Genomic DNA, 14450 nt, shown 5'->3' with positions numbered 1-14450 from the left:
GGAGGCGACAGGTCCCAGCTGCGGGAGCGGTAGGCGGGTGACCTTCTCTTACCCCGTGGCCCCAGCTCCTTTTCCCTGGAACCTCTTACCTTTACAAGAGCACGTCCGTGGCAGACGCTGCGCGTTCCTGCCCCGGAGTCTCCACCCAAGAGAAAGCCTGCGGGATGGGTCTGGCGACCCCGGCGGCCGTTGAACATGCCGCACGCGCTCAGCGCGCCACTCGCGAAGACGCTTCTACCTTTCCACGCGCAGCAACGGCTCAAAGGCAGCGCCATTTTACCGGCGTCCTGCCCTGTCCCGTACCCGCCTTCAAGTCAGGCGAGGCAGCCTGGGAGCCTTGAGGAAATTACACCAGGCAAATAAAAAAATACGTGTATTGGATAAGAAACAGCCCGGGGAAAACTCATCAGTAAAATAATAATCGGCATTAGGAAAGCGGAATTATTTTCGTGTTATACCTAAAGGTTCATGTATGTTGACCCGGAAATTATTCTCGTAAAAGCTCCGGAGCGGGACAGTTTACTGGAGAGTTTTTGAATCGAATTTTATTTTCTATTTTTTTAAACTATATTTTTGTGGTGATGTCTCTGGAGTAATTCGTGCTTTTTTAAAAAAACAAACGGTTGAAGTGCGTGTGGGATAAACAGCAACTGGCACTAAGTATTGGTTTTCTATTGAATCAAAATACTAACCGAGATGGGGCTGAACTGCAAATATTAATCATCGTGTTTTATACATGTTTCTTCACTGTCCTTCCAAAGGAACAAGCTTCCCCCTCCAAATAATGAGATTATTTTACGTTAAAACCGTTTTTTGTAAATAAAAAGTGGAAGGATTTGCACGCGTTGGATTCTTGCTAAAATGAAACGGATAAAAGTACAGAGAACTATTGTTGCAAAAATGCTCAAACATAATCTGATGAAGATGTTGGTTGTGGGACTGATTTGGGAGTCAACTATTGGGCATTTTTCTCGAGGAGAAAAAACAGAATTTGAATCTGCTTCTGTGCCTGAATGTAGTTCAGTTGATTCTAGCCATTATTCTGTTAATGGTGATGATAACTTGGGTTACAGCAAGATTAACCGTAAAAAGTCTTCCATGGATGTATGGAATTTAACATCTCAAAAGTTATTAGGTAAAGTAAGTAATTTTCCACATACATATAGGGGTGGAATTTCCGCTTATTGCGCCCAAAATGTGCTTGAAATTGCACTGATTAGGTTACAGGTCAAGTTTCCCTAAAATTCATTTGCATAACCACAACCATAAAATCTTCCATGAACCAGCGAAATCAGGCAATGTAATAGAGTGTAATTGTTTCTTTTTCTCCCTTTTGTTATTAAAAAGCATTCCTTGATGTATTTAAGAGTGATAACCTGCTGTGGTTTTATTAATACAGCTGGAAATGGGTTTATCATAAAAAAAATAAGCATTTTTAATAAGGGTGTCCAGTCCTCCACCTGTGAGTAATCTAATTTAAAATGACTGAAAAAATTACCTATAATGAACCCTTTAATAAGTGTACACTAGTCAGTTTCTTAGAAAATTAAATACTTTTGATATGAAAAAGCTTTGAAAACGTGCCTGTACACCCAAGAAAATCAGTGCAATTTGAAGAACTTTCCCAAACCAGCGCAATCGGCAGAATATCGCAATTTTGAAAAGGGGGTGTGGCCAATTTTGTGGGTGGGGCCTGATCCAGCGAGTTAAATCTTGAACTAGCCTAAAAGATTGCGGAAAATGCGAACGTAAGTGATTTTGGGCACACCTCATGTTTAAAATTCCTCAATCTTTTGCGCTGGTTCGGCTGATTGTGCTGGAATCTGGGTGCAAAACTAGCAGAAACTACCCCTTAAAGTACTGAAGTAGATAGTAGGTTATTTTACTGGCCCTGGAGGGTCCAGCAGCTGAGGATAATATGTAGATGATGGTGTGTTGATAAGTTTTTTAAAGACTTTTTGTGGTTCTGGTAAGCTAATGTCACTGATGATTGACATTTACTAGATTGATTCCTAGGACAACCCTCTCGTCCCATGAGGAAAGATTAAGTGGAATGGGCCTGTATTCTCTGGAGTTTATAAGAATGAGAGGTGATATCTTTGAATCATATAAGATTCTAAGAGGGATTGACAGGTTAGAAGCTGAGAGGATATTTCCCTTGGCTGGAGAGTCTAGAACTAGGGGACATAGTCCTTGGGACATTTAGGACTGAGATGAGGAGGAATCTCTTCACTCAGACGGTCGTGACTATTTGGAATTCTCTACCCCAATTGGCTGTGGATGCTCAGTTATTCAATATATTCAAGACTGAGATCAATAGATTTTTGGACTCTAAGGGAATCAAGGGAAATGGGGATCGGGCGGGAAAGTGGAGTTGAGGTCGAAGATCAGCCATGATCTTATTGAATGGCGGAGCAGGCTTGAGGGGCCGTATGGCCTACTCCTGCTCCTATTTCTTATGTTTCTTATGATTCATTTCTTTGGCTCATGCACAGGTGCCTACAGCTGCATATTCCTTTGTGATCCCATTGCCCAATACAAAGTAGTGCCTTGAACTTCAAATGACTGACTCAGACGAAATGCATAAACAAAGTAGTGAGGATTTAATTTCTGAAATTATGAAAGCTGGAAACAGCTATTATACTTTTAGCACCTTCATCATCTGCATCAAGCAAGTTACACATAGATTTTCTTCTTGGGAATTATCCTCTTGCATTTGCAATAAATCACACAAACCTAAATGGAGCTGCTGATTTAATGAGCATTAAGCAATGGTTATAAAACACTGCTGTGGTTCAATCGGAGAGTTAAATAAAACTAATCATCCGATAAAACCAGGTAACCTTTGTTCTCACTTTTCTCTACCCATGAATTTTCAACTCTCCACTTTTCAAAGTCACCTTCATTTTCATCCTTTTCAGAGAAGCCAGTCAGAACATAAGAAATAGGAGCAGGAGTAGGCCAATCGGCCCCTCGAGCCTGCTCTGCCATTCGATAAGATCATGGCTGATCTGATCCTAACCTCAAATCTAAATTCATGTCCAATTTCCTGCCCGCTCCCCGTAACCCCTAATTCCCTTTACTTCTAGGAAACTGTCTATTTTTGTTTTAAAACCATAGCATGCGTCATCAGTGATTCGCCATACATCAGCCTTTCTGCCTTGTCTAAGTTGCTCAGAGAAACTCCAAACAGCAGCTCTCGGTCAAGTATGTAACTAACACAAAAAATAAAAATCTTATTACTGAAGGGCATCTGATCATAAAACACTACATCATATTCTTTCCTAGGGTAAGGGGTGTGTGGGAGTGTGTCAGTATTTGTGGTGGCCCTCTATGCAAAAGTTTGAAAATCATTGGAATAACCACAACACTACTGGTACTGTCAAAAATGTTTAAGAAATGCTTTGTTATGCCTAAAGTACACTAAATGGAAAGATGCTGAAGGGTGTGGATGAACAGAACAACCTAATTACAGGAAAACAGCTATAAAGACATTTGGAGAAAAAAAGGCCAACAGCAGTTTAGGTCGTGTAAATAGGGCATTGAGTACAATTTAAGAAGTAATGATAAACTTGGTTAGGTTACAGTTAAAGTAGTTCATGCAGTTTTGGGCATCCCATTATAGGAAGGACATTAAAGCCATAGTGAGTGTACAATGTCGACTCACCAGGATGACACCAGGGCTGAGAAACCATATTATGAGAAGAAATTTTAAATAATGGGACAATTTCCCTGGAGCAGAGAAGGCGAACAGAAGATTTAATAACGGTTTTTAAAATTGTGAAGGGGTTTTGATAAGGTGAAAAGGGAAATTCTAATTTTTCTGGTTGATGAGTCACTAACTAGGGGTCACCAATTTAAAATTGGTGAGTGACGAGAGAAGTTAGAATAAATTTCTTTATGCAGATGGTTGTTGATCATGGAATGCTTGAGGGAATAGTTGAGGCAGAAACCATTGTCTCTTTTAAGGGAAAGCTGGATAAATATTTGAAGAAGATACATTGATATGGGGAGAATGCAGAGGAATGGATTAATTTGGATTGCAGTAGCAAAGAGTCAGCACAGACACAATGGGCCAAATTATCTCCTGTACTGTATACATTTATGCTTCCAAGGAAAACCTGGTTGATAAGAGTATATTTCCACTTGTACAGAATCCATTACAAATAGAAAGTGCTGCAGAGAGGATTGGTACTAAGCAGAGTAGAATGACTACAGTGCTAACAAATTACAACAACAACTTGCATTTACATAGTGCCTTTAATGTCCCAAGGCGTTTCACAGTAGTGTAATCAGACAAAAATTGACACCGTGCCAAAGAAGGAGATATTAGGAAGGATGACTAAAAGCATGGTCAAAGATGTGGGTTTAAGAAGCACCTTAAAGGAGGAGAGGTGGATATGTTTAGGGAGGGAATTCCAGAACTTAGGGCCTAGACATGCTGAAGGCATAGCCACCAATAGTGGAGTGAAGGAAGTGGGGAGTGAATGGAATTTGTTATGAGTTAGAATACGGGCAGCGGAGTTTTGGATGAGCTCAAGTTTATGGAGGGTGGAAGATAGCAGACCAGCCATGAGAGCATTGTAATAATTGAGTCTGGAGGTGATAAAGACATGGATAAGGGTTTCAATGGCAGATTGGCTGAGACAGGGGCGGAGACGGGCGATGTTACGGAGGTACGAGTAGGTGGTCTTTGTGATGGAGAGAATATGGGTCGGAAGCTTAGCTCAGGGTCAAACAGGATGCTGAGTTTATGAACAGTCTAGTTCAGCCTGAGACAGTGGCCAGGAAGGGGGGTGGAATCGGTGGTTATGGAATGGTGTTGGTCTTCCCAATGTTTAATTGGAGGAAATTTCAGTTCATCCAGGGCTGGATGGCACATAAGCAATCTGACAACGCAGAGGCAGTGGAGAGGTCGAGAGAGGTGGTGGTGAGGTAAAGCTGGATGTTGTTAACATACATGTGGAACCTGATGTCATGTCTTTGGATGATGTCGTCGAGGGACAGCATGTAGATATAAAATAGGAGGGGGCCAAGGATAGATCCTTGAGGGACTCCAGGGGTAACGGTGCAGGGATTGGAAGAGAAGCCATTGTAGAAGATTCTATAGCTATAACTGGATAGGTAAGAGTGGACCCAGCCGAGGGCAGTTCCACTTAGCTGGCAACAGAGGAGAGGCGTTGGAGGAGGATGGTGTGGTCAACTGTGTCAAAGGCTGCAGACAGGTTGAGAAGGATGAACAGGGATAATGCACCACAGTCACAGAGGATGTCATTTGTGACTTTGTTTAGGGCCGTTTCAGTGCTGTGGCAGGGGCAGAAACTTGATTGGAGAGGTTCAAACGCTGAGTTGCTGGGAAGATGGGCACGGATTTGGGAGGTGACAACACATTCAAGGACTTTGGAGGGGGAAGGGAGGTTAGAGATGGTAGTTTGCAAGGACAGAGGGGTCAACAGTGGATTTTTTTGAGGAATTTACATAGGCAACTTGCGTCATTAATGTGGACATAGCAAATTACAATCCCCTCTCCCTCTTTCCCCCCTCTCTCTCTTCCCACTATCCCTCTCTTTTTTTCTCTCCCACTCCCTGCCCACCTCTCCTCCACCTACCCTCTGTCCTTCCCCTCACCTCTCTCCCCCAACCAGTGGGTGGGTTAGAATGCGAAATACAGTCAGTTGGGGGAGGGCTAAGGGTTTAGAAGTTGCTCAGTTTGGTGGGGGGGTGGGGAGGGTATAGTGGCCAAAAACTTGCTCTAATGAGGAGCAAGGTGTTGCTGGCTAAAAACAAATTTTACCACAGTTGAGGTGTACTGACATTTTGATATTAATTATGAAAAGTACATCTTTGTATTTCTCATAGAATCTTTTCCACTTGATCCTATCGGAGAAAATTATGTACGTCAAGTGAGAGATTGTATTTTTTCTGCTGTTCAACCTACACCTTTCAAGTCTGCAGTCAAGCTGGTAGCAGTATCGAAGGTTAGCATATGTTTTTCAATCACCATGGTCTCTGTGTAGATACAGTATAACTAGATTAAATAGATTATTAAATAGTCACTTATATTGGTGCTGTTGGTGTGCCGAATAAAACTGGTGAGCTAAATTTATATTGTTTTTTGGCTGAGCGTTAATAGACATAAAAGTGACTAAACTTATTGTTTAGTCTTTATTTTCATGCCCTTTTTTATGTTTGCGTTGATACAAAATGAAGTTACTCCAGAACTGCACTTTTAAACTTGTTTATGGTGTGACTTTGCTTTTCCAGTTTCCAAGCTGCTCCTGTGCAAGACTGCCCTGTTTTTTAATGAATTATTGTCATGTTGTCTTCAGTCTGTTGTATGCAGATTTCTCGGATATGCAGCAAACGTCAAACTTCATATTTACTGATTTAACAGTGAGAATTATAGGAACAGGAGTAGGCCATTCAGCCCCTCGAGCCTGTTCTGCATTCAATTAGATCATGGTTGTTCTGTAACTTAACTCCATTTACCTGCCTTGGTTCCATATCCCTTAATATCCTTAGCTAACAATCTGTATCTATCTCAGTTTTGAAATTTTCAATTGACCTTGCCGCAACAGCTTTGTGTGATGAGGTGCTTCCTGCCATCACCCCTGAATGGCCTAGTTCTAATTTTAAGGTTATACTCCCTAACTTTGGACTCCCCACCAAAGGAAATAGTTTCTCTCTATCTATCCTATCAAATCCTTTAATTGTCGTAAACACCTCAATTAGATCACCCCTTAATCTTCTACACTCAAGGGAATACAAGCCTAGTCTATGCAACCTGTCCTCAAAATTTAACCCTTTTATCCCCGGTATCATTCTGGTGAATCTGCGCTGCACCCTCTCCAAGGCCAATATATCCTTCCTGAGGTGTGGTGCCCGGAACTGAATGCAGTACTCCAGATGTGGTCTAACCAGAGCTTTATACAACTGTAGTATAACTTCCACCCCTTTGTATTCTAGCTTCCTTGAGATAAAGGCTAATGTTCCATTAACCTTCTTAATTATTTTTTGTACTTGTCCACTAGTTTTTAGTGATTTCTGTACGTGGACCCATAATTCCCTTTCTTCTCCTGAAGGCACTAATCAGTGCTAGGGTGTGGTTCCATGGGCTCTGGCAGTCCTCTGTTTCCTTGCTCAAATGTTCATGTGTAAGATAGTGAGTGATTAGCATTTTCCAGCATGGGTCAGTGGATAGCAAAAGGGAGTGGGAAGCTTGGCCAATTTTTGTTTTCTCTTCCCTGGCATAGGAATGCAGGGCTAATTTTAGTGACTTCACTGTTACCTAGCTGAGATTGGCTAACTGAGCACAAACCAGGGATCAAACCTGAGATCTCTTGATCTATTTGGTTCATGTCCTTTTAAATTGCAGAACCATTTCAAGAAGGTAATGTAACTGGGGCCCTCACTACCACTGGTGCTGGCTAAGAGCCGTTTGTAAAAATAAAAAGTAGTAATAAATGGAAACTTCAGGAGAAATGGGATTAATAAGTAGAGTAAGGAGTTTCAAAGAATTGGGAGAATATAACAAGACTCAATGAGGTAAGATGTATAATTTTGAAAAACTTTGCCAATTTTCTTCTTTTTCTCCCCTTAAGCTGTTCCATTGGTATAAGGCAGTTTTTGGTAGCTTATCTGTATGAACCTTGACATTGATTATCAGCAAGCAATTAGACCATGGGCAACACCACAACTGAGCCCAATCCTGCCCTTGCCTAATATCCACATATGTGCACTTGCAGCATGGTTTGTTGAATAGCAATTAGGAGTGGGAACCCAGGCCATTTACCTCTCCTTAACTGAGGCATGCTGAGGGTCAATTGCAGGAGCCCAATCACCACCCTGGCTGAGATCAGCTAACTGCACACACAAAGGATTGAAACTGGGATATTCCTGTTCTATGTGGCTCAATAGGACAAATTCACTTTGCTATTGGGAAATATCAAAGAAGTAATTTATAAAATTTCAGGTTTGCTAATCTCTAACCTAGAAGATTGTATTACATTGTTTTATTATGGCATAGAACATTTCAAGAGACCCCTAAACAGGAAATTAAATCATATATTCCCACTAGTTGCATTACCATGGTTCAGTGGCATCACCTTCAAAATTTGTTTCATGTGACAAATGTAATGTTATGTTTTCCCCTGCCTTTAAAAAACAAATAGGTCTCTGAAATAATTAGTCAGAGAATTAAAAATTCATTGAAATATAATGGACAGAATAATGAATGTTTGCTGTATAACGCAGGTTTTGTTTGCACCTATGAGACTGACTGTAAATTACATGGGGGAGAGCGCCTTTGTTCTGCATAAGAAATTATTTTAAATTTAGTAGCTATGAATTTTTTTGTGACAGGAGAGATATGATAACAAATGGACTGAACTGTATTATCACTGAATACAGAAATTTGGGGTTGATGAACAACTGCTGACTAAAAGTAAGAACAATTGATTTTAGTCACACATAATTTGGACCCAGATGTAATAAACAATGTCTACAAAAGCAATTCTTCCAGTTCTGTTCATGCCCATTGCAAAAGCAACATCTGAAGGTTGAGTGCATGGTGTCAATACAGCTTTTTATTGTATTTTATACATCACAAATGTGACTGACTTCAATTTGTTGTAAACTCTGTTATGAATACAATTAATTACTATCAATGATAAGAATATTTCACTTCTAAATTAGTTGTGGACTACAACATATTCAAAATTTCAGATCCATTGATTTAAAGGAGCTCACTAAATTAAATTCTCCTTTTGATAGAACTAGATATAACTAGATTTTCCAACCATTCATAGTCAGTGGTCTGAAAATCTAGTGTGATTATGTAAAATACAATAACTATTCTTTAATATGTAATTATTTTTATATTAGGAAGTTGTAGAAGACCTTTTGGACTTAGATGTGTCCATAACAGATACCAAGGAGTTTATTCAGTTTGTTAGTGGTGCGAGCGTTCTGCCTGGATCTGTCCCTCTGACTCATAGATATGGTGGTCATCAGGTAAAGTGGGATTATATTATGATGTCCATTGCAAAGCATTTACAGTTTGTCTTATTATTGTACCTACATTTCTATTTTTTGAGAGGATGAGAAGTGATGATGTTCAACAAGGTGAGGAGTGATGGTGCTCAGAAGTGGACTATCTTTCATCAGTATACCTGATGTTGTTATGAAGCAATTTAGAGCAGATGGGTTGAAAAGAATTTGTGAGAACTTTGTAGATCTCACTAATAATGTGTTCCAGTCCCAAAATATAAAAACCACTCTTCCCACACCAACATATCATTTCCATTTGCTACTAACTTTATGGCCTTTCTAACTGGGATTGATGAATTGACAGCAAGTTTGTCCAGTTTTGTGCTGTAGATTCCTATCTGCTGGGTTGAGAGCCCAATCTAGTTTCACAGGATCTTTCTAAGAGTCATCAGGAAGAGCTCTGTCTGGGCTAGATTTAAAATAAGATCCTAGAGGTTGGTTGAGTATTTTAACCCCCTAGTATTAAGTCATCTCTAGTTCAGTTGTCCTAGTCACAGAACGATAGTTATACCTTACTCCATTCAGTAAGATATTCCACAGTATGATCTGTAACAGGTTCTGTGATAATTTCTGAAAATATTCAGCACTCTGAGGGTTTGCAAAATATAGGATAAACAGACACTCTAAGAGCCCGCACTCCAAAAAATGCTGTGCTTAAAGGTAGTACGTTTTGGAGCTAGGGCTATAACATCGTAGTTCCGATTCTCCAACCCATGCTCCCTGCAAGCTCAAAATTAGCCCTACTCAGTAAAGGCATTGCCTGTAGTGTTAGGCCATATAGATCAGAATGTCTCTGGTTCAGTCGCTGAACTCAGTAAAGGTAGCAGTTGGGCATGACAATTGGCCCCTGCTCCCCTAGGTTAGGGATTGGAAAATTCCCAGTTCTGATTGCTGTCAGTGACTTCTCCTAGAAAGGGCATGTATGCGATCAGGTAAAAACAGCATTTAGTTCAACTGTTAAGCCTAATCTGTCTGACCCCGCTGAGCTCATCATCTGCACTTGTGAAGATTGGCTGCATGAGCACAGTTCTAGAGGACTAGTATCACCTCTAGTATTGTACCCCAGAAAGAGTCATTGCCTTCATGAAACAAGAGGCTTAAAGGGGAAAGTGACCAATTCAAAGTGTGCAAAAATGGTTAATAATTGTAAGTTTTTTAAGGACTTGTTCTTAAAATTATACTTTCTGGATTGACTAGTTTACAAAATATGGAAGCAAAATGGTTAAATCAATTTTTTTCTATGTCTTTTCAGTTTGGAGTCTGGGCTGGCCAGTTGGGTGATGGAAGAGCCCATTTGCTTGGAGTGTATGTTAACAGGTAAACAAAGAAATTATTAATCAAGTTTGCATTGAATGGCTGGAATTTGATCTGTTCAGAGTAAAAGTGGTAGAGGAAGTTAGGAAATCAGCAAGGCAGACATTACTGACGGTTCAGTGCATAAATACAGTGTTTAGCAAGGTCCTGAGCCATACAGGTCGGAAGATTCCTGGTTAGATCCCAGGTTCTTGCTTGGTTAGCTGATCTCAACTGAACAGCAGTAAAGCTTTAACAGCCCCAGTATTAGGAGTGGAGAAAATCAGTCATGGTACCCGCTTCTAATCGCTAACAAGTGGTTCCTATTGGAACAGCATATGTCATTGAGTGAGATCAGTAGTGGGTTTGGCTGTGTTGCCCTCCATGCTACAAGAATCTCCAATCGCTCATTTAGGCTCAGACAAGAAGATCACCTATGAAATTGCACACCAGCAAGAGCCAGTGCCTTGAGTAAGGAAGAAAATTGAGGAAAAACTGCAAAAACGAAATGTTATGTTGTTTAAAATGTGGAGCATTTACATGACAGAATTTAAAGATGAATGGTAATGTGATGCAAAGCTGCAATAAAAGTTGAACGGTTACAGGGTGGAGCTTGTCCAGTTGGTTATCATTGCATATTCAGCTTGGCTCAGTTGGTAGCACAGTTGCCTCTGACATGGGTCGGTAATTCTATGAGAGGTAGGAGACAGAGAGTATAGATAAGGGATTTGTTCTCTGATTGATGGGACGTGATAAATGGTGTTCCCCAGGGATCTGTACTGGGGCCTCACCTTTTCACTATATATATTAATGACTTGGATGAAGAAATAGAGAGTTGTATATTCAAGTTTGCAGATGACACTAAGTTAGGAGGCAGAGTAAGTTGTGTGGAAGGGAGTAGGAAGTTACAAAGGGACATAGACTGATTAAGTGAGTGGGTGCTGTATATCTATGTAAAATACTTGATATCTGTAAAGAAGACATTTTATAATTAAGTCTCAATTCCTGGGGATCCTTAGTAAAACAAATAATACCACTTCAGTTAAAGAAATCAATTGCAGCTTTTAAAAATTGTTGGAAATTGAATAATTAGATATCTGATGAATTCTTGTAAATCAACCTGTCTATCTTTCTACAGGCACGGTACAAGATGGGAGCTTCAACTGAAAGGCTCTGGGAAGACTCCCTATTCTCGGTAACTTTAAAATATTTTCATTCATTAAAAATGTTTTTGGATCAGTACTGCTTCCTGATTGGATTTTTGTTTGCCAGAGATGGTGATGGCCGTGCTGTTCTCCGCTCATCAGTACGAGAGTTTCTTTGTAGTGAGGCTTTGAATTATCTTGGGATCCCTACCAGCAGAGCAGCCAGGTAGATACTCTAATACTTGCTTCAAAACTGTTAATCTCTAACATCTAGTTCTGATGAAAGGTCATCGACCTGAAACGTTAACTGTTTCTTTTTCCACAGATGCTGCATGACCTGCTGAGTGTTTCCCAGCATTTTTTGTTTTTATTTCCGATTTCCAGCATCCAGTATTTTGCTTTTGGTTTAGTGTATAATTCACTGCCACTTCTCTTCCAGGAATGCCCAACTTGAAGTTCTACTCTTCAGTCTGATGGGATTTCCATTTGGTTCTTTTACCTAGTCACTAATAAATCCAATAGGGAATTCAGGAGAAACCTCTTTACCCAAAGAGTGGTAAGAATGTGGAACACGCTACCACAAGGAGTAGTTGAGGTAAATAGAATAGATGCATTTAAAGGGAAGCTAGATAAGCACTTGAAGGAGAAAGGAATAGAAGGGTATGTGAAACCCGACTCCAACCCGCAGGCACGGTACAAGATGGGAGCTTCAACTGAAAGGCTCTGGGAAGACTCCCTATTCTCGGTAACTTTAAAATATTTTCATTCATTAAAAATGTTTTTGGATCAGTACTGCTTCCTGATTGGATTTTTGTTTGCCAGAGATGGTGATGGCCGTGCTGTTCTCCGCTCATCAGTACGAGAGTTTCTTTGTAGTGAGGCTTTGAATTATCTTGGGATCCCTACCTGGCTGCTCTGCTGGTAGGGATCCCAAGATAATTCAAAGCCTCACTACAAAGAAACTCTCGTACTTCTGGTTTAACTTCGATGAGTTTGGGGTTGTCCAAGTAACCCGCTCTGGAGAGGTGGGTCCGTCATTATAGTATTTAAATGAGGATTCGTTCCTCAGATTTTGGGAGCCATTTGAATTTAATGGCTGCAAGCCGGGCTTCCCAAGTCTCAGGAAACCCGGCAGCTAAAGAGAGGCGGGAACTGCGATCTCTCCCTCCCCGCGATCTCTCCCTCCCCGCGATCTCTCCCTCCCCGCGATCTCTCCCTCCCCGCGATCTCTCCCTCCCCCGGCGATCTCTCCCTCCTTCCTTGCTGCCGAACTGCGAGCACCCGCCCACTGACCACCGATCTTCTCCAATTGGCGGGGACCGTCCCCAGCTTTCCTTGGTTGAGGCCTTCTACTGCTGGCTTTCCCGCCCGGCAGCCGGCCAGCCTCTCAATCTGGCAGGCTGCTGTCCGGGAAATGGAGTAAAAAAGTGCTGTTGAGGTCCTGCCGTTAAATTCGGCAGGACCTCTGTCTTTCCGGCATTTCTGGGTTTCCCGGCCGCAGACACACCTCCCTGCCCTCCTGTAAATATCGGGGTCCTAGTGTCTGCTAAAAATTGCTTTCACAGCCACATCTCTTTCCTCAGTAACTCTCCGTCTCCGACTTATTCCACATGGATTCGAATTTAAATTCCACCCTTCATGTTTTGGATCCACCCTTGATCACAGAAATCTCCGTGATATTCAGCGTTTCTCAAACCATTGCTCTCACCGCTTCCTGAGGTCCACGCTTAACGCCCTGCGTCGCCACATACACACTCTCGACTTTTCTCTCCAGCAGTACCAACTCACTTTATTTCAGAGCTGTCCTGGTTCTTAGTCCCATTTCATCCTTTGCCTCATCTGGCGCTTTAACAATAAACCTTTTTTCTTCCTTTCAGGTGTCAAGGACCGCAAGCTTCAACAACTCTTAGACACCAACGCCCCTCCTGATACGCCTTCCCCATCATTTTCTACCGACCCCATTCCTCTTTCCAATCTCACCCTTTGTTGTGTTTTCACTATCCCTTCTGACCTTCTCCTCTCTGACCCTGAACGATCAATCCTCAGCAAGGCCTCAGCTTCATCCCCTTACGCTCCCGCCTCAATGAATTTCGAGCTCGACATATTGCTGAGCTCATCTTCCGTCGCCTTCACCTCCACAACCACATCTTTGGCCAGGACTCTATCCCCACACAGTCTTCCCCCCGCCTTTCTCCTCTTTCTTCAGTCTTCAGAATTCTCGTTCCACCTGGACCCCTCCCTCTGGCCTCTTACCCTCTCTTGGGGCTCGATTTTCGCACCCCCGAGCGGGTGCGTTCGTGGCGGGGGGCTGCGAAAATCGGGGATTCCCGGGGCGGGTCCGGAGCCCGGCTCCAACCCGACAACTTCCGGGTTCCCCAGTGCGCGCTGACATGCGCGCGCAGCCCCCGCATGTGGGACTCCCGCCGGCAATTAAAATTGGTGGGGTGCCACTTGAAGTAATTAACCAGGTACTTCAGGTCGTTTACAGACCTGATTGACCTGATATTTTAGGAGGGGTGGGATTTTCAGATCAACTGGGACTGTTTCCCGTACTGGGGGAAACACTCCCAGTTGCAGCCATCAGCTTGTGGCAACTGCAAAGGTCCATTTGACAGGTGTGGGGGGGAGCCCTCACTCATTGCAGGAGGCCACTCTGTCACTTTGGACAAAGTTTGGCCTCCACCACCCTCCTCCTAACAATAAAATTCACCAACTTGCACACTTACCCCGGTGTCCAGACACATTTACCTACCCTGCGGACCCCCTCAAATCTACATCTTCTGGATGGGGACCGCCGTAGCTGCATTCATGACCTCCTCGGAGGACGAACAGCACCACCAGCCTCGCCGGCCACGCCGTCCACCTCTGACACATGGAGCTCCACAACACAGTGCTGTGACACATCCACCTGCACAGCAGGAGGGAGGGTGACGGCAGAGAGAGATGCGTCGCAGAAGGCACTAC

At 42.4% G+C, this 14450-nt stretch overlaps 2 protein-coding genes across 8 annotated transcripts in view; one reads left to right on the top strand and one right to left on the bottom strand.

Moving 5' to 3' along the window:
* The window catches only part of pdss1 (prenyl (decaprenyl) diphosphate synthase, subunit 1), a 45946-nt gene extending 45645 nt beyond the window's left edge, over positions 1–301 (bottom strand). For 6 of the 7 annotated variants that reach the window (XR_010968085.1, XM_068007152.1, XM_068007156.1 and 3 more), the window contains exon 1: positions 90–301. Coding sequence is in view for 5 of the 7 variants with exons in the window: in XM_068007152.1 (XP_067863253.1) it covers positions 90–275 (186 nt within the window). In the remaining 2 variants the exon portion in view is untranslated. The remainder of the gene's footprint in view (positions 1–89) is intronic. The other variant, XM_068007158.1, reaches the window with a different exon arrangement.
* Positions 302–506: 205 nt separating this feature from the next.
* LOC137343905 (protein adenylyltransferase SelO-like) overlaps positions 507–14450 on the top strand; it is a 69385-nt gene continuing 55441 nt past the window's right edge. Inside the window, exons 1-6 of the mRNA XM_068007142.1 lie at positions 507–1135; positions 5860–5978; positions 8884–9012; positions 10301–10365; positions 11480–11536; positions 11614–11712. Coding sequence (XP_067863243.1) covers positions 862–1135; positions 5860–5978; positions 8884–9012; positions 10301–10365; positions 11480–11536; positions 11614–11712 — 743 coding nt within the window. The 5' untranslated portion in view covers positions 507–861. The remainder of the gene's footprint in view (positions 1136–5859; positions 5979–8883; positions 9013–10300; positions 10366–11479; positions 11537–11613; positions 11713–14450) is intronic.

This window comes from Heptranchias perlo, chromosome 2 (genome assembly GCF_035084215.1).
Source record: "Heptranchias perlo isolate sHepPer1 chromosome 2, sHepPer1.hap1, whole genome shotgun sequence".
In the NCBI taxonomy this organism is placed as follows: Eukaryota; Metazoa; Chordata; class Chondrichthyes; order Hexanchiformes; family Hexanchidae; genus Heptranchias; species Heptranchias perlo.
The sequence above is the reverse complement of the archived record's forward strand: the minus strand, read 5'-3'. Positions and strand labels throughout refer to the sequence as shown.